The sequence below is a fragment of the Hordeum vulgare genome, chromosome 1H (genome assembly GCF_904849725.1).
Source record: "Hordeum vulgare subsp. vulgare chromosome 1H, MorexV3_pseudomolecules_assembly, whole genome shotgun sequence".
Lineage (NCBI taxonomy): Eukaryota > Viridiplantae > Streptophyta > Magnoliopsida > Poales > Poaceae > Hordeum > Hordeum vulgare.
The window spans coordinates 458,340,679-458,363,936 of NC_058518.1; the positions used below are offsets into that span (position 1 = coordinate 458,340,679).

The 23,258-nt window shown below is 43.5% G+C and overlaps 2 protein-coding genes across 2 annotated transcripts; both read right to left on the reverse strand.

The window, feature by feature from the left end:
• Positions 1-469: 469 nt before the first annotated feature.
• Positions 470-3,490, reverse strand: LOC123445031. Its single transcript, XM_045121950.1, has 3 exons — positions 2,241-3,490; positions 1,651-1,737; positions 470-832 (listed from the first exon to the last, which is right to left on the reverse strand). Exons 1-2 carry the CDS (start codon positions 3,397-3,399, stop codon positions 1,652-1,654), a joined length of 1,245 nt encoding a protein of 414 aa, XP_044977885.1. The 5' UTR covers positions 3,400-3,490; the 3' UTR covers positions 470-832; position 1,651.
• Positions 3,491-5,873: 2,383 nt separating this feature from the next.
• On the reverse strand, positions 5,874-10,696 carry LOC123445042 (selT-like protein). Its single transcript, XM_045121960.1, has 4 exons — positions 10,404-10,696; positions 10,213-10,286; positions 6,634-6,949; positions 5,874-6,255 (listed from the first exon to the last, which is right to left on the reverse strand). Exons 1-4 carry the CDS (start codon positions 10,629-10,631, stop codon positions 6,139-6,141), a joined length of 735 nt encoding a protein of 244 aa, XP_044977895.1. The 5' UTR covers positions 10,632-10,696; the 3' UTR covers positions 5,874-6,138.
• Between the last annotated feature and the right edge of the window lie 12,562 nt (positions 10,697-23,258).

Here is a 23,258-nt window from a genome sequence, read left to right on the forward strand (position 1 = left end):
TACTCCCACCGTAAACTAATATAAAAGTGTTTAGATAATTATTTTAGTTATCTAAATATTTTTATATTAGTTTACAGAGAGAGTACATACTGAGCAAAATGAATGAACCTACATACTAAATTATGTTTATATACATTCATATGTACTCCCTCCGTTCCTAAATATAAGACCTTTTAGAGATTCCATATGAACTACATACGGATGTATGTAGTCATATTTTAGAATGTAGATTCACTCATTTTGCTCCGTATCTAGTCTATAGTAAAATTTCTAAAAGGTCTTATATTTAGGAACGGAGGGAGTAATTCATAGTGTAATCTTTAAAAGGTCTTATATTGAGGAACGAAAAGAGTACATTAATAGGTTCGGAAAGCAAATTCTAGTAGGAATGATGGCCTAAACTCTGGTCAATAGCATCATACTAACATTTAGATCAGGAAAAATCGCCCATGTTCCAGTGGAAAGAGTATTTTCCAGGTCATTGCATTTTGCATTAAAAAGAGCGCACCAAAACAATCCGATCAAACACATCCTCTGAACTCAGAGATGAGTAAAGCGAACCTATCGATGAAAACTAAACACTTCGGTGCAAATAACATTCTGCAGAGAAGATAAGCATCGTGTCTTGCAAGTAACAGTGCATTTGTTAGAGTGTTTCATCTAAATTGGCCATGGAATGCAGCCATCCTATTTAACTGGTGCGCCAACAACATGGTTCAAAGAGCGCGTCGACAAACAGAACACGCCAAGATTGTCCCAGAATTTCCCTAAAATGAGAGTTCATGTCTTCCAGTACCACCATCAGCTCAGTTGTCGGTCCATCGTAAGGAATCTGCAAGGCAAATGAGTAAGCAGTAAAACAGAAAAAACAGGAAAAAAAATGGATACTTTTCTCCAAAAAACATGATATATTCATACCAGAATATAACACCGTATGCCTGTTTTTGCAAATCTCAAACACAGCAAGGTTACTTCGTAAGAGATACTAGCAGGCAACATACTTCAGTTCAGTATTGATTTGGTAATAACTTATCAGGATTAGTGACTAGTAAATGAATAAGGATGATCAAGGTGGAAGGCAGGACAACTTGTAGCCTTTTCCTCATATTAGTTATGTCTGGGATATTGGGTTAAGTCAGAGGCCGATGGACTTTCCCCTCTTTTCAATAAAAAGTAGGTCAAGTCAGACCAGCCTGGTATTACGTAGTTCAGAAAATATGCATACCAAAATGAACTAGAGTTGGTGTTGCTAGAGTGCATGTTCATACCAAAATATTGGCAATAATCCAACCAAGAGCCAAAATTTTAGCTATGACGGTTACCATCCAAACATACCCTCGGAAACATGATCAAACTACTTGCTTCTTTTTTTAGAAAAGGAGGCATAGCCCCGGCCTCTGCATCGAGAGATGCATGCAGCCCTTTATTAATTAAAAAGAAACCAAATCCGGAACGAGTACAACAATGTTGAGACTAAAGAACAAAAAACTACTTGCTTCTGCAAGTAACACATTGCAAGTATAGGAGATACGCAGAATGAACACGAGAAAGGAAAATATATGACTAAACATCGAACGAAAATAAGAAGGGGTGCCCAAACAAGAAAGAATTATTTATGATGAGTTACCAAAGATAAGTTAGCTGGCTTACTTCAATTTCTCTGGTCCTTGTCAACACGAACCAGCGTGTCTGCCAAAGTCTTCCTTGTGCAATTGGTTGTCTTGGTGGAATTTGTTCCTTCAGTTATATCCATAGATACAAGAACTTAAACACAAATGTATATGTTTCTTCATCACAGCAAGAATTGGATCAGAAAATACTGCTTAGGCATTTAACATGACAGTTGCACAGATATATGTTAGACATTAAATAGAGAAGAAAATACACTAGATTCTCTACTAATACATAATTCCACCTGCGGCATTTAAGTTCAGGATAGACCACTTCTAGTCATGGCCAGTTTAGTTCTGAAACGTATGAGCCTATATGCAATGATTAAGTTTACACAACATTTAAGATATCAGACACCAAATCACCCCCTTCAGAAACTTCAATACAGATACAATTCAGGCCAACTAACAAATATATCCATGCTGTGCACAAAGGTTCCATGCACATGAATTGTAAAATATGTTCAACTAAACCACCCTGTGCACCCTAACAATTAAAGTGCAGTAAACTTCAAAGTTTCACTATCCAAATGAATCAAACATGCATGTCAAAGAAGCACATTTAGATACCTGCGCAAGGGATGTTGTACGATTGAAGCCACGCTGGTAGCATTACAGGCACAAAGCCGTAGCACGGAGATTTGATGCTGTCTGGAAAATAACTCCTCCCAATCCTTCCCCCCTCAGCCATGTCGAAGGCACCAGTAATTCGACCATCTTGGAAGTACAATATGTTGGCATTGAATGGATCAATTGCAGAAATCCACGGCATTTGGTCCGACCGTGGTGTAGACTTGTCAGGCAACACTAGGTTGAGTCTCAACTCATGCGTTAGCTTCCAGCAGGATCCCTCATCGTCGAGCGAGAAGGAGTAGAGCATAAACGGCTCCTTGGTGGTGAGTTGGACGTAGCGCAGCTTCCCCTCGCTGACACCCAAGAGACTGTACAGTTCCGGATGCACATCCATGTCAAAGTTGGGCAGCGGGCGCGGCAGCACGACGAAGCCATGCTCCGGCCGGTCACTGAATGGGTCGACAGAGAAGACGCCAAAGTAATGGTCGAGCCACCACAGCCGGTCGCCGAACGCCACCACCTTGTGCCTTGGCAGCATGGGCAGTGCGCACCAGCCCGGGGCCGCGACCGGGACGAACAGCGGCGGCTCGTCCCACTCCCCTGTCTCGGACAGAAAGCGGCGCACGACCCTCTCGCCGTCCCTTTCCCGGAGGCAGAGTTGAGCGACGACGAACCTGTCAGGCGGGCCGTGGGAGGCGTCGGACTGGGTGAGCAGGCCGAAGGGCAGGGTCGTCTTCTCCGCGTCCATGCTTGGGACCGGGACGCGGAAGACCTGGCCGCTGACGGGGTTGCAGACGAAGCGCCTGACCCCCGGTTCGTAGGCGGCGACAAAAGCGGCCACTTCGGGCAGGCTGTCGCCGAAGTCGTGGTCGTGGCCACCGCGGGGGGTGCCGGCGAAGTCGAGGAGGAGGAGGCCGTCGCAGCTCGCGGCCTGGATGCTTACGGCGGCCAAGTCCATGACGTCAGCCAAGTGGGCGGGGACGGAGAGCTGGGAAACGCAGGGCGGCTCGTGGAGGTCCAAGGACGGGCGCGCGCCCGGCGACGGCGCGCCCAGCGGCGCCATCCTGTAGGTCAGGGCCCAGGGAGGGCGCGAGGACGCAGTGCAAAGGGAGCGTCGGAGGGGCGCCGCGACGGCGACGGCGAGGCGTCGGAGCATTTTGCTTCCGGGGGTGAAGATGGTTAGATCGGGGGGGGGGGGGGGGGGGGTTGCGCAGCCTTGTCCTGGCCGTGACGCGAGAGGTCTGTGGCGCCGTGGTGGGCGGATGCAGATGGTACGGGGAAGGGAAAAGTAGGGGGGCGGTGCATATGGACTCGGTCCATGCATCTCTGACAGAAGGGTGGTCCCACGTAGCCCATGGTCTCGCAGGTAAGGCAACAAAAGAAGGTGAGTTCGAACTTCCGAGTCCAATCTTTCATGAACTCCTGTTTCAGATCGGGAAATGTTTCCCGACTAGGCCGGTCCCCTCGTTCGCCTCTCTACGTGGAAACGATTGGGGCAGGGGGGCAGATGCGTTGCGCCTCAAAGGTTGCGTTGCGTGGACCGGTTATGTTTGCATTTTTTGCTTTATTATTACACAAATCAGCATTGGAAATTTTTGCTATAATTGATGTCACGACGTGTTACAACCAGTCTTTTCGAATTGCTGCATAGGTTAGGATGATGTTGGGCAGGGCCGGTCCTGAGATTTTAGGGGCCCGGGACGAAACTAGAATACTAGGCCCTCATTTTTTTTATATAAACTTAATAATGTTGGTGCTAATAAAAATAATTAAAAATATACTTCTCTGAACGGTGTGGTCTCCTCTCGACGTGGTTGTGCGGAGGGAGGTGAGGGAGTGTTTCGAGTAAAGATGCACAAATAACAAACAGTGAGCACATACATCCAGTTAAGGTTGTGATCCATAGACAAACCTATCTGTGATTGAATGATGAGGAGGACAGTGGTATCCATCAGGGTTCAAGTTCGAAACTTACGCTTGCATTTTCCTAAACTAAGTAAATCTTAAGATGATGTGCCGGCTCAATCTTTTAAAGGTGCTCATAGAAATAGGGTGTGTGCTTGTGCATTTATAAGAATGAGTGTGTGCTCGTGTATGTAAGCAACTTTGATTGTACTCTGATAAAAAAAAGGTGTGATCCATAGAATATCAAGCCAGATTGTCTTTATTATCTAGTGAATCCAATGTGATCGGGCCTTATAGTGAAAGACAAAATAAAAAAATTACACGCGAAACTGATAGCAAGAAGTGAAATCTATGTGACATAAAATATATAATCAAAGATTCAAAAAACATATAATCAGCATAACTAGTAGAATACTATTGATTTATTTTTTGAGTCAAAACATATACTATAAATTGATAGTGTACAAAGTAGCAAAGTCAAGTGTATTCACTGGGTCTTCTCTGCTTCATTATAGCCAAATGAAAATTAACCTTTCAGACATAATTAGAGATTCAAAAAACGCATTGAAGTCATCAACTAGTTACAGGCCGTGCATGCCCCTCCTCACGCCACCACACTACGCGCGTTGGTACAACAGTTTAGCCCAACAACCACTTAACCATCGATAAGGAAAAAAGGCCCACGGCCCAGTTCGCTAAACAGAGAAAAACGGCTCGGCTTTCATCTTCCTTGTGTAGATGCAGAAAAGCTTCAGGTCTTCTAATGGTTACTCCAGCGGTTCCTCACACATACCTGGGAGTCTGGGACTGGGATGGGGGCCCCTTAGATTTCGAGGGCCCGGGGCGGCCGCCATGCTCGCCCCCCCCCCCCCCTCAGGGCCGGGCCTGGTGTTGGAAGGAGAGCGGATGGCGGACGGCGGTTGTCATGTGTTTTGCTGCATTGGTTTTTTTGCTGAAACCAGCAATTATTCTTTCTACAACCGTGTTATTTTTGTTGTAATCATGCTAGCTTTTGCTACAACCGAGGTAACAATTTACTGGAACTGACGTTTTGTTCTGTTACAAGACATAGCCGGCATCAATTGTTTGCTACAACCATGCTAGCTTTTGCTACAATCGGCACTTCATTTTGCTACAACGCACCACGGACGTCGACAGTTCGAGGACGACGACGCTGCTCGAACCCACACTTCCCTACTACAAACACCGTTTATTGCTACAATCTGCATCTCATTTCGCTACAACCACGTTAAGTTTTTGTTACAACACATCGCCGGTGTCGATTTCTTGCTACAACGACGCCCGCTTTTTGCTACAACTCATATTTTATTTTGCTACCACACATCATCAGCATCGTTATTTTGCTACAACCACGCTTTTGCTGCATTTATGACCGAATTTTGCTACAACCGCAGCTTGTTTTTGCTACCATCGATGATTTTTTGCTACATGGTTCGATCTGACGGCTCGTGCATGACCAGCGCCCAGCACTCCCCTTACAGATTTCTTCCCCACAGAACTCCAGTTTCAAAATATTGTGCACCTGGGCCATCTACGAGTTCAAAGAAGCCCATGTGCTGTACACGCTGCCTATATGCCAATTCTGCAACGCATCGGACAGTGGGCCCCGTCAGATAGAGTGACACGATGCATGCAAGATGCAACATGCCAACATATACAGGACTCATTGAGAGAATAAGTTCTCACAAAAAAAAGGACTTAAACTTCCGCGCGAAGATTCTGGAGATTTTACCAGTAGCATAGCAGTATCAGGCAATCACGACCATACAGGTGTGAGGTGTTCATACAGCAGCGTCACGCTGTCGGTCACTGTCTCGTGCCAAGTTATTTTTTAGGACCTTTACAAACCACACACATATTCGGAAGCTAGTGTTTAAAGGCAAGCTGTGGAGTTCGATAGGATCAACATCAGATAGCTAACCGTAAAATAGGACAAGGCGTTTAGTAGAGATACGTTGGCGCTGATCGACTAAGACAAGGCGTTTCCCATGTTTTTCCCGAATGGAGAAGATGGCAGTCTGCTGCCGATGAGATCACGCAGCTCAAACTCGCTAGGGAACCTCTGTTCGGCTAACTTCGAGAAAACCTGGGAAGGTGGAAGCAAGTTTCAGTCAGCAAGAAATGCATACGTGTATTACTGCTCAAGTCATGATGGTAAAGCAAGCCTTATCCATGTACCAGTTTTTCTAGGAAGAGAAACAGAACGTCATGAGAAAAAAAAACATCTCTGTGATAACACAGCAAGGCAAAAGGGTGATTTTTGTTTGTGGAAGCAATCTTTTAATATGATGAACTTGTAGTCAAAATAAGTGGGTGGAAAGGTAATTTATGTGTTAACAAAAGTGAAAGAGAAAGGGCGCACACTAGAATCACATGAATCCTAATTTATGATGGTAACATGCAGGAAAGCAATTGATGTGTTAAGAAATGAAAGAGAAGGGGGTGTCTGATATAGGAAACATACCAAATCTCCATTGCAGTAAACTTCAAAGGCACCAGAACTTTGTAGGAAAGACTGGGCAAAATTGCCAAATAGCCAAATTGTCGCCATCGTTCCAAATCTATTGGCACGTAGCGAGTAAAACAATGGAGGTGGAGTAATGCCAAGTCTGGGGAAAATCTGGTCACCAGCCATTATTGTTGCAATGGCTCCAACTTGAATAACTGGCATGATTTTGCTCAGTACCCGCTTGGGGAAGGCTGGCGGATAATTATGCAAGAAAACATTAATGCCAGGAAATGATGTTTCCAGCATGCGCTTCATGGTCATTGCATTTCCCCTGCAAAATGGAACTCAACGTTTTCAGTCTAACCTGTAGGTGCAAAGCAAAACATATACTCCCTCCGTCCCATAATATAAGACATTTTTGCAAGCTAACATAGCTTGCAAAAAAGTCTTATATTATGGGACGGGGGGAGTAATTTAGATGATATAGGATGAAATATGCTGGCATCGCATACTAACTTTAGCCCTGTGTCATTCGATGCGATTTTCAAGTAAGGTCGGGAACTCAAGATAAGGAAACAAGTTCAAGCAAAGCACAGAGATTGAATAGGTAAATAAAATATACAGTTGCTATTGTTTCTTTCTGTTAACTCAATTGCAATAAAAACAAAATAGTTAACTGATACTAGGAATTACTCAAGATTCATGTTTAGAAGTCTTAGATCCATACCACGATTTAGTAATTGCTAACTAGAGCTAGTTATTTCATATTTCACTTCACCGCATGATGTAAGGAAGAAAAGAAAAGAAAAGAAACTCTTTCCCATTTTATACTCGTCGTGTTGTAGTGGTGCTCACAACTGCAGGTCATATAATGAAGGCCAAAAGAGTGTAAAATAGCAGAGCTAGCTCAGTTGTTCCAACAATGCTCTGGTACACTGACACAGGAGTGCTAATGGAGAGCCAGCTCAGTTGTGTCAAAATTCAAGTTCAGACAGTGGTAGACACATCGTATGTTAAGAGTTGCTAGTGGTAAACGCCTTACTCTGAATGTGAATAAAGTTTATATAACCCAGCTACCCAGTGCACAGCGCAAATATTCAATATTCACTATTAGCTAAATAGGTGTCTTCCATAAAGGAAGGTCGCACATATCATGCCTGCTGTTGCTGGTGTGGCCATACGAATCCACCAACTAGGCCATCCCAGACCCTCCAAACCCTCCATGAACCTCTAAGTAACGGGGGGCCTTCCAGCATCGACACGTCATTTGCAAGAGAGTGGGCACTTACGACAGTTGAAACACGCTACAACATGTGTCTCCTCATTCCTACAACCTCGTAGTGGGGTAGCCAAGGAGTCAAGGACAGTGTAACTAGATGAAAGAAAATGTGGTAATAGGCTGATAGATAGAATTTGGGAAGGGTGGGTTGCTGTAAACGAAATGAAGCAAAAATAAAATATATAAGTGAACTGAATAAAGGGAAACAAGGGGAACATGGCACAGCAACCATCATGGCATTGTTCTCTTAAATAAAGTTGGTAAACCCTTTCTGAGTTTCCTTGGGCACACATGCCAAAGAAAATAAGCTAAAGTAAGAATGACATTTTTAGAACGTCTTAGTACTTTGTAACAGAATGACACTAGCGTAGAATTTTTGGAGTGCTATTGATGTACTTTTCAAACTCTGCAGTAGCATGGGCCCAATCTTCCTAGAAACTAAATATGATCTGTGTACCTACCATTCTAATTGTGTATTCCTAACGTTATAATTAATGAATGGCAGCATACAAAATCAGTAAGGGTGTTGGAACTTGAAAAATCGATAGTCTAAAGAACATGCTTTTTTTTGTGAAAGAAGTCTACAGAACATGCTGTCACAGCAATTTTCAAGATGTGCCATGTAGTTTACATAAAGCGTGTTTAACACCAAGGTAAAGGGGTAAGAACAATACAGCAAATCCTACCGACCTACGACTGGAGAAGATGTCGTGTCGTTCATTATCACTTGCTAGAGACAAGAGAAGCTAGAACAGGAACTGCTCGAGACGGATAGTATCCAACAATCATCAAGTTAAATCTCAGCTGACCTGAAGCTACAAACATTTTAAGCAAATGCATATGCTTACTGTCAGCTTATATTAAATGAATAATGTGTGCTCTCAACATTGCCACCCATAGCTGAACTCAACCTTCACTGTGCAAACCAGATGAAGGCAAGGATATGGCATCATGCTTACAATGTTATCATCATTAATAGTCTAGACTAAACAAAGAGTTGAAGACTAAAGTAGAACTCAAACAAGTGTGAATATCAATTTTCCTTTGGCACGTTATATGAAACAGATAGCCAGCTGGTGTGGGGCAGATTAAGAAGTGGAAGGGTCCAGCAAAATGCAGCTCATGTGGTTTGGAAGAGGAAGTGAACCACATCTTGTTTAGCCTTTTGCTTGCCGACTAAGTCTGGATCAGCACCAAAGTTGATTACGTATTTTCTTCTTTTCAAGACTCTAGCCGTGTCAGTTCTTTTGTGGGTCAGTTCTGGGCCTTTTTGTGTTAGCTGTAAAATCAGAGCTGGTCACCCCAGAACATCTTCCCTATCCCTGTACACTGTTAGCTTTATAACCAAGCCAGCGAAACCAAATAGAACAAATATGATAGTTTGGAATAAACTGTGTAATTACATGTAGGAGATTGGGGACTAGAGCATAGGTTGGGACTCAGGAGGATAACCCAGGGAGATGAGAGATTGATAAAATATAAACTCACAAGAACCATCACATTGTTGTTTACGAGTTTTCCCTTGTTTTACTTCTTGACATCAGAAAGACATACAATTATCTCCTCACCAGTAACCTACATATCGGTCTGCTCAAACCACATCCGGAATATAGTTCCTATTCCACCATTATCTATGTACTCTAGAAGCAAGATTGGGAGGCATCCCTACAACACAGTTTTGAGGTCCTCATGGCTTTCGTTGTCGAAGAGTGAAAAGGATCTCACGAGTACTCCAATACTCCATACGTCAAACTATATTCTTAAATCAGCCCTTATATAGGAGCACTTGCTTGATCCCTGAGTAATGACCAAAGGATACTAATTCGACCTCTAATTCTAATCCAATCTCTTTCATATTTAAATAAAATTCCATATTTATTCCAATAGAAGCTCTTACTTGATCCATGTACTACATAACAGTGTCTGACTTTAAATGTTCAACAAAGCAGTAACACTGTCACCAGAGCATTAACGTTTCCATTGACAATAACTGCACCAGTTCCCCACTACTAGTTTATTACAACTGTATTAAGCATTCGGCATTAACAATTGCTAGTACTCCTACTATTTAACAACCACCAATGACACTGGTCGGTTTTACTGGAGTACCAAATAAACCACCTCCTAAACCATTTTACATGGTAAATCGGTCCGTCTATTGGTGTATGGTCAACTAAGGCAAGCACACAACAATTCCAAAAACTCAGTATCCGCTATTCTACGCATATGTCCAGTTGATCCACACACGCAAACTAACAACACCAATTGAGCGAGCAAGCAAGCAACCAACCAACCACCGGTCCGCGTAGACTCACTTGTACGAGCAGGAGGCGCAGAATTGCAGCTCCACAGTCGTGCCGAATCCAGCTCCTCCGTCCAGATTGGGCTTCTGGGGTATCACCAAAACAACACGTCAGCTCTGCGGCCCAGATCGGAGCGACAGAATTCCGGGCTAGGGTCTTACGACAAGGGGAAAAGGAAATCCGGGCTAGGGTTTACGACCTACCAGTATGGCAGCGGCAGCGGGGTCCGGGTGATGGTGGTGCGGCGGGTGGGGGTGGTGGGGCGGATGCGGGTGGGGGTGATGGGGCGGATGAGGGTGGGGGTGGTGCGGGGGTTGGCCATGAGGGTGGCGGAGGTGGGGAGGCGGCGGCGCGAAGATGTGGGAGAGGTCGGAGATGAAGAGCAGCGCGGGGAGGCCGACGAGGAGGAGCTGCACGCGGTCCATCGCCATCGCTTCCTTCCGGTCACCCACTCTCCTCCGTTCCTTTTCTTTTTCGTGAGACGAAAAGAGGCGGAGCCGGTGCTGAGGACGACGGCGACGAACCACCTTTCTTCGTCACGCTGCCAGGTGGGCTCCGGCGATGCGGGCCAGTGGTGTCAGTAGAGTTCTAACATCCTGCGTGGAAAAGGCCGCGATTCTTTGGGCTTTCCTTTTTCTCTCTCTCAGGCAGGCCTCGAATCTTTGGGGGTGGCGGAGGGTGTGGGCTCGGGGGCTAGATGGATTGGATGCCGTCGGCCTTCTGGGTTTCGCTAGCCCGTGACAGCCCACGTACGTTCTATTTTTTTTTTTTTGCGGGGAATTGTTTTTCCCCCTACACGAAACGTGCTGCGTTGGGAGTTTGGGACCATCGGTCCGATCCGTCCAACTCTGCGACACTCGAGAGCTACTCGAGTTGAGCTGCAGCTCACTCTCGCCGGAAAACAAAACAGAAAAAATCTTGTGGACCTCTCTACGGAAAGAGACACCGTCATCAGCTAGTACTAAGCAGCCTTGCAGCGTAAGGGAAACGTCCCATGATGAGCAGGCAGGCAGACAGGCTGAGCTTTCTCGGGGTCAATGTCTGTCGATCAAAGTTTGGCCCGGATCGGTTTGGTAAACCACCTCTGGAATCTTGGGTTGGAAGCTCACCAAAGTCTTTACCGGCAGGGCAAGAGTTGTAGGAGTACTACTCACAAGGCTCCAGCCTCCAAGCTGTGTGTTCGCCTAACAAACTGCGGAATCGCGACAGTCAGGCTTAGGAAACCGAGCTCTCGCCTTGGTGTTTTTTACTTTACGTGATGATGATATATATAGTATGCTCGAATTGCTCCGAAGTTGTCCACGCCACAGGTTTTACGTGGGTATATAGGTAGCTAGCAGCGGTTCGACGGGTTAGCGCGCGTCACTTGAACAGCAGCAAAAATGGCGCGCGTGCCTGCCTGCCTTGTTCTCTGCCGAAACAACGTGTACGGGCGGGCATACGACGAATGCACCAGCCCGCTCCGGTCGAGCAATGACAGGCGAGGCCCGTGTTCAGCTAGCTCAGCGGTCCTCTGTAGCTCTGGTTCAAACCCGGCCCGTAGAGCTTGCAGAGGTTTTGAATGGTTGAGTGCACCAGGGCACACCACACCGCACGTAAGTTTAGAGGGCTGCTCGATGTGCGGGCCGTCCATGAGCAGCTGGGCACGTCAGGTGCAGCTCTTTCTTTCTTTCTTTTTTGGAAAAAAAGGCAAAAGCTTTGCCACGTTTCATTAATTAAGAGAGAGTTTATGCTTCTTACAAACCCTAAGGCCATCACATCGAAGACAAAGAACCTACTCTCCCGACATCAAGTTACTCAAACGTCTATCATCCGTCTTAACCCAAACACGAGCCTCTCGACGAATCCGATTAAAGATAAATCCCCTAGTCGCGAATTTGTTGTTGAAGACCCCGTGTTCCGTCTATTTCAAATCTTTCAAATGACTAACATTGCTACGGACGGTTGTTATGGTTTTTGACCATAAAATGCTTTCACCCAATCGAAGACATTGTTAATGCCCGTCCAAAGGTAGCATGAAGGTGTAGCTTAGAGCAAGTACAATGGTATAGCGAGCTGACTCAGCTCTATTGTACTTGCTCTTACGTGGTACCTGTGGTGCATGGGCGCGCGTCTCGTCGGGCCAGCATTTCGGCCGTTCCGCCGTCTCGTCTCGTCGTCCGCGCGCTCCCCGTGAAATGATTGTCGTGTTGTCTTTTTTGCTTTCGCCGATCGTGTCGCTCGCAAGGAAGGAGCACGCATGATGGCGTGCAACCGCTCGCAAAAGAGGAGGCGCGAGCCGGGGCCGGCAGGTGGCTCCATCCATGACCGTGCGTGCTCGGTGCATCCTACACGCACGCACTGAACGTCCATCGCCGAGAGAGAGGGAGAGGGAGGCTGGCATACTGAATGGGACGCGGACGCGTACTACGTGGTCTGATCTCGCCACGGTCCCCGCGGTTTTCACGAGAATTACGATTGATCCTGCATGAAATACGCGGCAAAAGAAAAAAAGGGTCCGGACGCGTGGACGTTTTATTCGGCTCGGCCAGCACGGAATCGTCCGTTTTCGGAGGAATATTGTAGGTGCAGGCGGGCAAGCCAGAACCGGCCGCGACCGCACTGCAGTGCTAGGCTTGGCGTTGGTCTTGTCACCTTTGTCTTCTTGTCCTCTTGCTGTACAATGAACCCGTTTACAGATAACATTTCATATTTGAGACGCGTACTTCTCAAGGAGGTGGGGTCAGATAAAAGCATTCATGAAGAATTCTACAGTCTCACCACCCGAAATGCCTGCTGCAGCTCGACCTACATGAAACTCAGTTTTTTTAAGGGGAAAAAATGAAAAGTCATTTATTTATTCTTGAAAAAATACACATGAACCTAACTATGTATGCTACATCTCTGCAATCTTTCATGACGAAATACATGAAAGCTAAAAAAATACATTTCTAGCAGATGCACTATTCACTATATAAAGTACATAATTTCTTTTTGTGCGGCCCATACCAAAGTGCATTTCATAATGAAATTTTACATAAATGAAGTATACAACTATATGTTCATGTCTATTTTTTCCACACTTTTTTTAAACTTCAATTTTTTTTTCAGAAAATGAACTCCAAAAGCCCACTATTGATTGATTTATTTTTGGAAATGGCAAATATGCACAATAAACACAAGGACGCAAGTCGCCGATACTTAAGTGCACCTTTCGCGGTTAGGCCCAACCAAGAAAGCAAAGTCTAGTTAATGCTTTGACAAATTCTGGTAGCAGCTGATGGACATTGAAAATCAAGATTGAAGATCCTTTGCACATGGTCATGACAAGGTGTGAATGTACAAAAATGTCTCTATTTCTAATTAGGCAGTTTGTAGCCGATGTTTACCGGTCTTTTTTCGTCTCTCCTCTCATCATCAATTGTTTTTTTGTCTCATCTCTCACCACCCTGTCCCACTGGTTTATTTCCCTCTCACCTCCCACCATCATCCCACACTTGATTTGTTCCCTTCCACTAAAAGTCAAATCAATTTGTATGATTCTCCTTCCATTTTTGTGTTCTTGCTTTGGCAGGTGTCCATTCAATTAAATCATGTAAGATAATTGAGAATTTAAAAACCGCCCATATACGTGAGATCACCTTCCTAAAATATAGACCGAATTCTTTTCTTAATAACCATTCAAAATAAATCAAATAGTTAACAATAATAAATATTAAATCCCACACATTACGACATTTATTTTCTATCATTGTCTATGTTATGGAATCACAATCACAATTTTCATAATATAATTTTTTTACATGTCTTTCCTTATCTCGCCAAATCTCTACTCCTAATCTCTCTATTCGTAATGGAGCACTTGATAGGTCGTTTCTTCGCTTCGTACCCTCCATCGTCGATCAATGGAACTAAGTCAACCATCGATCCTAGACTACACCGATTTTCTTTTCTAATTTTACTCCGTTTTTTATCGGTTACACACGTTCATCCGGTTATTTCTCAATTTTATTGCCCACGATCGCTCCCCTCCCCCTCCCCTGTCGCTCCCGAGTTTGTTGTCCATGTTCGCCGCCCCTTCCCGATGTTTTCCCTGCCTTTCCATCATGTCGTTCTCTCCCACCAAAACCAACCTAGGGTTCTAGCACCTACAACCAACCCAATTCCCGTTGCCGTCGTGCAGGACATCTACATCGGGGGTGAGTAGAAATCGATGGGGGAAGGCAAAGGTCAGGCCGATTGAAAAGGCCAGGTGCGGAATTCTGCGCAACGCTGCCATGCGGATGTAGAAGTGTAAGCGTCGGTATCTCTCGCGCGGGCGGCACTGGCGGGAGGCGGAGGTGGAATCATGGGTCGTGACGCGCAGAACGAGCGTGCGGGGTCGTCACGCAAACGGTGACGGGGTGTACTACTAGTTAATTGTAATTGTCGTGACGCTGTGGACTCTTTGTCATATTTGTGGAGCTTGCGTTTATGACTGCCTGCCTGATTCGTTTCAAACGGGTGCTGGTTAGTTAGAGATTGCTTCATGTAATGGGATGGAAGCTTGTTATCAAGTTGTATTGGGAGCCGAACCAAGTGGTCGTCGCATGGTGTGTTGTTTGCATCGCTAAGTAGTTGCTTCTAGGACAAAATCATGGAGAAACCATGTAAATTGCAATTACAGAATACATTCTTCCTCTCTTTAGCATTTGTTTGAGGAGAACGAACAAACGAGGAAGACATCATGCGGATTTCTAAAGAACTTGTCTGTCTGAAAAAATTAAAAGAACAACATTAGAGTAGAGAGGCTACAATAATACTAGAGCAGGATAAAACCTAGGAACTTAGAGGATTAGTAAATGTCATTATGGGCCAAACTTGCATATCAATTTCCCTCTTTTTTCATATCGATTTAGGTCCATCTTCTTGGTAATTTAGATGCGCGAAGGATGTCTACATCGAGCCAAAGAAGGGTGTGGATGAGGTGGTGACGGCTGCAAAGGAGGAGGAGGACGGTAGGTGGAGGCATGGAGCTCTGTAGCTATTGCTCCTCCAACCTATTTCCTCCTCTACCCAACACCCCTTCCCAATGCAAGTTGGAGAGCACGACTACTAAAACGGGTGGCACCCAGAGTGCGGCTTGGTGAGCCCTAACGGGCAGCGTCCGCAAGAAAGAACATTTTCATTTAACAAAAAAACATACATCCACATTTAGCTCTTCTGTCATTGCTTCAACTTTAGCTGGACAAATTGGTAAAATCCGGGTTTTACATAAAGAACATCTTGCCCTGCAATCCATACCTATAACATGTATGCCAGAGTTTTCGTCTTAAATTTTTGATGGCACAACCATGGAAATTAGACATCCTTTTTTCATCCTTCTTCTATGGGTATTTTTTTACTACTTCTAATTTTGTGCCAATTTCGGGTGAATCAGAAGTCCATAGGACTTTTGCCTTCTTTTTCTCATGCTATTTTTCATGTTGTTAGGCTACATATTGCATACTTAACTGATGGCATGTTTTTCTTTCAGGTTATGTGATTGATGCCATTTATTATGTAAGATATAGGCATGTTCGTTTTGTATTTCTTTTAAAAAAGTGAAATTTATTTTGCATTTAAGTTAGTTACTCATGGTGAGATATTTGAGCCTTTTCTTATATATTTGTGCTAGGGACTAAAAGCAATATCATGTTCAATACATTGCTCTCTTTGCAAATGAAATTTGACTAAAAGGACGCCATGGAGAGGGTTGAGGTTGACGGACTTTGTTATTACTCGCAATTGGAAGGTAATCCAGGAGAACTCCTAATTCCACCGAAAGCTATTAATTCAGCAATGGTAGTGAGATAGGAAACTTGTTGTTATTTGTCGGATGTCTTCATATATAGGACGACATTGAACACGACTTCGATCATTGGTTGTACTTCCTTGGTGTCTTGTGATGATTATGTAGTTATCTATATATAATCACTCTCGTGCTAGAAATTAAAACTGCGTCCGGCAAATATCACCATCGGTTTGTATTGTATATGATAAGATTCTTCTGTGAGAACACTGATGTCACCAAATAGCAAGTTAGAAAACTGTGATAAACTCTGCAATCTTTTTCTTTCATTTCCTGTCTATGACTCTATTGTTGGAAGTACTTTTCTTATTTACGAATATGGCATATCAATTTTTTTATTTATTTGGGTTATTATTATATTACTTGTGCACCTACATGGCGACCTATGTAAGAAACTTTACACTATAGTTCATGAAGTTTCGAGTGTCATCCCTGCCTTGAAGAGTACAAGATCTGGAAGTAGTCTTGGACTTCTTGTGTTGAGCTCCTTGCGCATAGGTGTTGATAAAGCCAAGAATCTACTTCGGTGTTTCTTAGAGTGTAGCAAGCTTTACTTGGTATTTTTCTTTCAGTGGAATACTTGGTATATATATCCTCCGCTCTTCAAATTGTAGGGTTAGAAGTTTTCCTTCAAACCTTCTCCAAAGATTTTCAAATAGTTATACTTCGATTCAGAGCTCACCGTGTTTTACTGTATATGCAGTTTGTTCTTAAGATTTTCTCCGAGCAGGTAAATCCTTTAGGGACACTAACTTACCGTGAACAGTTGTGTTGTTTTGTTCATGTAGTTTCCAAAATGCAGTAGCTTGTTCAATTGATGACAAAACACCTAGAATACATGAAAAATTACTACTTACCTTGTATAACAGAGTCATTGATACGAGTACGAGAGAGGGAAGATTTTGAATGGTAAGGTATGATTAGTCATGTGTAATCTTCTGGATGCATTTATTTTGTGTTTTCATTCATGCCTCTTTTCGTTATTTTGCATCATTTAACTAAAGTTTATATTATTCCTTTATCTGATTGTAGCTTCAAAGTTAGATTACAGCAGAGTTATTGATACGACATACATAATTTGTGAGTTTAGCTACTATTGCATCACATAGCAATGTTTTCTTGCCCAGACAAATATTTCATGAAAGGCCTCATGTGTTGTGAATGTGTATAGTAGCTACCGGTAGGTGGTCAAACTATACGTCTTCTTTAAAGCATGTATAAGGTGCTAGCTTATGTGCTGCAGTTGCTTTGTATCGTTGTTCTAGAAAAGTAAGTTCAATAGTTTCTGCGACATTTCATGTTTGTTCCATGTAGTAGTGCATGTGGAATTATATAGATGATTTACTTTTACCTTCAAATTTTCTTAATTTTGTTATCAAACACAAAAGCTTTGTGTCTTGAAGTGTTGATAGAAGCGAACATAATTCATGATACAAGCCTAATACTTTGAAAATATTTCTTACGGTTTGGTATTCCTATGAAAGGAGTGAGTGGATATGGCCATGGGTGGTTGAATATGTCGAAAGACTTCTGCATGTAAGGGGAGTGAGTGGAGGCATACAAATATGAGCGGCGGAGCAGCGACGCATGCTTGAACGGAAGATTCGTCACCAGCATTGAAGCAATCTATTGGCCTGATCGACCCTAGCTCGTGCATGGACACGCAGGTGGGTCATTACTAGGATGTCCAGTCTTTGGAAACACAACATGGTACAAAATTGTCCCAATTTTGTATGTAGCTGTGAGCATTGCTAATTTCTGTCAGCATGAGTGATATATGGACTATTTATATAGCTACCGTGCAGTGACCAAATTGCCTTATTAATGTAACACTCCTGAATAAATTGGTGTGTGTACCATGTCATTTGGTATGCTTTACACTAACATAATCATTTTGTCAGTGCTTGATCTATTAATAGTTAATACTAATCTGAGATAAATGTGCTTCCAAAATGTTATCTTGATAGCATCAGTGCAGTTGTTTCTCCAGTATGTATGATAAGCATATGTGTCAATTTTGGACAAATGATATATTGCTAGTTGTGTTGATTCCATATTTAAATGACCTATTGAGAATTAGGTTGGGCTTGGATTAGAGGACTGGGTTGCTGCAAATGGTTATGGTGTGAATTAGATTCATACTGAAGGTCTCTTGTTGTTGTAGGTGAGTGGGGCAGATTGTTGGCATTTGCCCCATTACGGGCAAATACATGTGATGATCTGCCCACCACAATCGAAGCCAGGAATGCGCGGCAAGATCTCTTTGGGAATGGGTGATGAGGTAGCATGGACCCCGGGGGCATTGTGGATCTAGGTGGAGTTCGCTTTAGCCGGTGAGGGACGAGCTCGAGTTTTGTAGGGGAAGGGAATCTACCTGCATTACTCAGACATAATAAATGGACTCGAATGAGTCCATTAGTCTATAATCTCATTTTGGACGACCCATATGGTGGATTGACATTCGAGCCGGTACGAAAGTGCCTCACATAGTCGTGTTTCATGGGGGTCGATGGTTGGCCATATTCACTATTTGAAAGAAGGGTACATAGGTTATACCTAGGCCTATGTGTGTTGGGTTGTAAGTCTCGGAGTGACTTGATGGGAGGGACAACGAGCACACGTCTACTCCAACACATAATAGCACTTTTGCATCATGGAGTGCATATAACATGGTTTCGCAACTCTATGCTGCTAATAAGAAGTCCTTTTATTTTAGATCATGACTTGATGAAATTTATTCCCTAATATGTGTGATAATTTAGGATGTACCCAAATCTATCTTTTTTGAATTAAAAAAAATTATACCACTTTCTTAGAAAAATGTGTTTTGAGTAAAAAATTTATCATAGGCATATTTAAAAAGTTAATCAAGTCTGTGATCAGCATGGCATGTTCATTCTATGGAACGTGACCATGTCACAATCTTGCTACAAAATTTTACCTTGTAAATAGATTGCATAGACGGATATCACCTTGAATTCTTCTCTCTTATAGTGTTTGGTATCCTTTTTTGGGGCACATATAAGTTATCTATAATCTAAGGGATGGCAATCTCGAGAATTAATTTGAAGTGGGACAAGCCACTAAATATTGTCATGCAAGATGGATGTGTGGGAAGAAATGTTATCGTATTTCTCGTTATACAAATATTTTGTTATTATCCCGTGCAATGCAGTGGCATTGAACTATAGTATAGTTTTCCAGGGCAACGGGTTTCTTATTTTCTGTGCAAAGAAGCAAGCATTTGTTTATAAAAGAGATCAAAATGAGATTCTGATAAGCCTCGTTGCTTAAAAAGTGTTTCACCTTTTTTCTCGAAAGAAGGGCACACACCTGGACCAAGTAGCGTACCATACCTACTACCTCCGTTTCAAAATATAAGACCTTTTAGGGATTTCACTAGAAGACTACATACGGAGCAAAATAAGTAAATCTATACTTTAAAATATGTCTATGTACATCCGTATGTGGTTTATAGTACAATCTCTAAAAGTTCTTATATTTAGGAACGGAGGCAGTAGTAGAAAGCTGGTGCTTTGCTATGGATTACAATGCATCATTTTAGGAAGCAATTTTGGTCTGAACTCTTAATTCAATTATGCTCCTCAATCTAATTGGTTAACCTAGTGCTTGATTTTAAATGCACTCTTTGTTATTTTGATTGTTGGTATATCATGAAGAAAAATTTGAGCTACAAAATAAAATCCACTAATTAGATATGCATGACCTTGTTATCAAAAATGATTGATATCAAATAAAATTTACTAAACGTGCATGACCTTGTATCTGGAATGATCACTAATTAGATACCCTTTCATACTTTGTATAACATGTTTGGATGAACCGTATATGCAATAGTATATGGTTGTGTGCATTATTCAATGCACAGACCGGGGTCTACCGTGCTTTTTGAAAACAAGAAAACCTAGGAATTTGTGGCGTATATGAATTGACACTTTAGATGAGCCTTTGAGCAATGCTGGTTGTTTATGACAGAACTAATTGACATCTTTTAGTCTGTTTAGAACTCTCATATGGCAATAGAAATGATATGGATGAATGGAACTATATACTACTCCATCTGTTCCATATGTAGTGCATATAGTTTTTTCACGAAGTCAAACTTCATCAACTTTGATCAGGTTTCTAGAGAAAAGTATCAACATATATAATATCAAATTCATATCACTACATAAAACACATGATATATTTTCATATTGTATTATTTTTGTGTTATTGTTGTCAATTATTTTTTAATAAACATGGTCAAACTTTGTAAAGTTTGACTTAAGAAAAATTATGTTTTGCGGGAGTCTGGACAAGAGTCACGTAGAATTATATTTAACTTTAAGAAAAAAACTATGCTTTGCGGGATTGTAGGAAGTAAAACTACTCACTTTTTCCCGCAAAGTCGAAAAAAACTTTGGGGAGGGTGGGGGGCTTTGCGCGACTCTGATACTAGCCACGTAGAACTCCGACACCCCCGACCCACCCAAAACCTCTCTTGAACCTCGTGTGCTCCACCACAACCCCGCCGCTCCTCCATGCTCACACACAACATTCACATCCTGAAATTGAAGCCCTTGACCATAGATACGTTTCGGACGCTCATCTTCTACGATCATATTCTGCATAATCGCAGAAGCCATCATCACCTTCCGCACCTTCTTGGTCCTCCAAGTCCTAGCACCGAACGATGACCCATCGAGATTGCAAAACACCAAAGCCATGCTCGACGTCCTTCCTAGCACTCTCTTGCTCTTGGGCAAATCTTTTCCTCTTCTCTTCGACGGGATCAGGGATTGTCTTCACAATAGTGGTCCATTGAGGATAGATACTATCACCTAGGTAGTATCATTAGTCATAGTTGTGGCCGTTGATGGTAACATTCACCGGTGAGCTCTTGCCTTCCGCAAGCCTTGCAAACACCGGCGAGCGTTGAAGCACGTTGATATCATTATGTGATCCGGCCATACCGAAGAAATAGTGCTAGATTGAGAGATCATCTGAGGCCATGACCTCAAGTATTACGGTGCGAGCCCCGACATGTCCCTTATACTGCCCTTGTCAAGCAGAAGGGCATTTCTTCCACTTTGAGTACATGCAGTCTATGTTGAGGATCGTAGTAATTTCAAAAAGAATCCTACTCCATGCAAGGATCTATCTATGGAGAAACCAGCAACGAGAAAGGTTGTAGAGCATCTTCATACCCTTTAAAGATCGCTAAGCAGAAGCGTTACTATGAACGTGGTTGATGGAGTCGTACTCGCAGCGATTCAGATCGCGGTGGATTCCAATCTATGCACCAAACGATGGTGCCTCCGCGTTCAACACACGTACAACCCGGTGACGTCTCCTCCTTCTTGATCCAGCAAGGAGAGAGGAGAAGTTGCGGAAGAGCTCCGACAGCACGACGGCGTGGTGACGGTGGAGCTATGTGGTTCTCCGGCAGGGCTTCGCCAAGCGTTGCGGAGGAGGAAGAAGAGAGAGGTAGGGCTGCGCCTTGGGAGAGATCAATTGTGTGTATCAAAAGGGCCAAAACCTCAAGTATATATAGGAGGAAGGAAAGGGAGGGCTGCCTTGGCCCCTCCTCCAAGGAGGAGAGGTTCGGCCGAACTAGGGGAGGAGCCCACCTCCCACAAGGGAGGTGGATCCCTTCCTTTTAAACCCCTTTTGCCTTATCTCCTTTATTCCTAGCCCCGTGGGCCTTTAGGGAAGGCCTTGGCCATCCCAATAAGGGCTGGTCCACCTCCTCTAACAGCCCATGAACTCCTTTGGTCGTCACACCCCTCCCGGGGGTCCTCCGGCACCCTCCCACACTCCCGGTACACTACCGATGAGCCCGAAACTTTTTCGGTGATCAAAACAGGACTTTCTATATATCAATCTTTACATCCGGATCATTCCGGAGCTCCTCATGACGTCTGGGTCTCATCCGGGACTCCGAACAACCTTCGGTAACCTCATACTATTCCCTTTACAACTCTAGCGTCATCGAATCTTAAGTGTGTAGACCCTACGGGTTCGGGAAACATGCAGACATGATCGAGACATCTCTCCGGCCAATAACCAACAACGGGATCTGGATATCCATGTTGGTTCCCACATGTTCCACGATGATCTCATCGGATGAACCACGATGTCAAGGATTCAATCAACCCCATATACAATTCCCTTTGTCTACCGGTATGATACTTGCCCGAGATTCGATCGTCGGTATCCCCATACCTTGTTCAATCTCATTACCGGCAAGTCTCTTTACTCGTTCCATAACACATCATCCCATGACTAACTCCTTAGTCACACTGAGCTCAATATGATGATGGATTACCGAGTGGGCCATATATACCTCTCCGTCACACGGAGTGATAAATCCGAGTCTCGATTCGTACAACCCAATAGACACTTTCGGAGATACCTGTAGTGCACCTTTATAATCACCCAGTTACGTTGTGACGTTTGATACACCCAAAGCACTCCTACGGTATCCGGGAGTTGCACAATCTCATGGTCTAAGGAAATGATACTTGACATTAAAAAAGCTTTAGCAGACAAACAACTTGCTCTAAAGCTATGCTTAGGATTGAGTCTTGTCCATCACATCATTCCCCAATGATGTGATCTCGTTATCAATGACATCCAATGTCCATGATCAGGAAACCATGATCATCTATTGATCAACGAGTTAGCCAAATAGAGGCTCACTAGGGACACATTGTGATCTATATAGTCACACATGTATTACGGTTTCCAGTCAATACAATTATAACATGAATAATAGACAATTATCATGAACTAGAAAATATAATAATAACCACTTTATTATTGCCTCTAGGACATGTTTCCAAGAGTTTATGCTACCAAACAACAGTGGGAAGCCCATGCTGGCATTCATCGCCAACAAGCACGTTGTATCTTGAGGAGTCGTCTCTCTCAAGTATTCAAGGCCAAACACAACAACCATAGCCGTGCAGAACCTGTACGTGAACTATAGGCATTAGACTCTCTCATACGGACGTACTCATCAATGAGATCAACAGACACTTTGTATGCAAGCATCTGAATGATTGCAGTGCATTTCTGATAAGATAAGAAGCCAATCTTTCTAAAGACGTCCTCTTTGCATTCAAAATAGTTATCGCAAGAGGATCGAGCGCGCGAGGGAGGGGGAGGCGCCGAATCTAGAACGGGATCGAGGTGGCGACGGTGCTAGTAGACGAGTAAGGGATCGTGGAAGAAATAGGTGCTT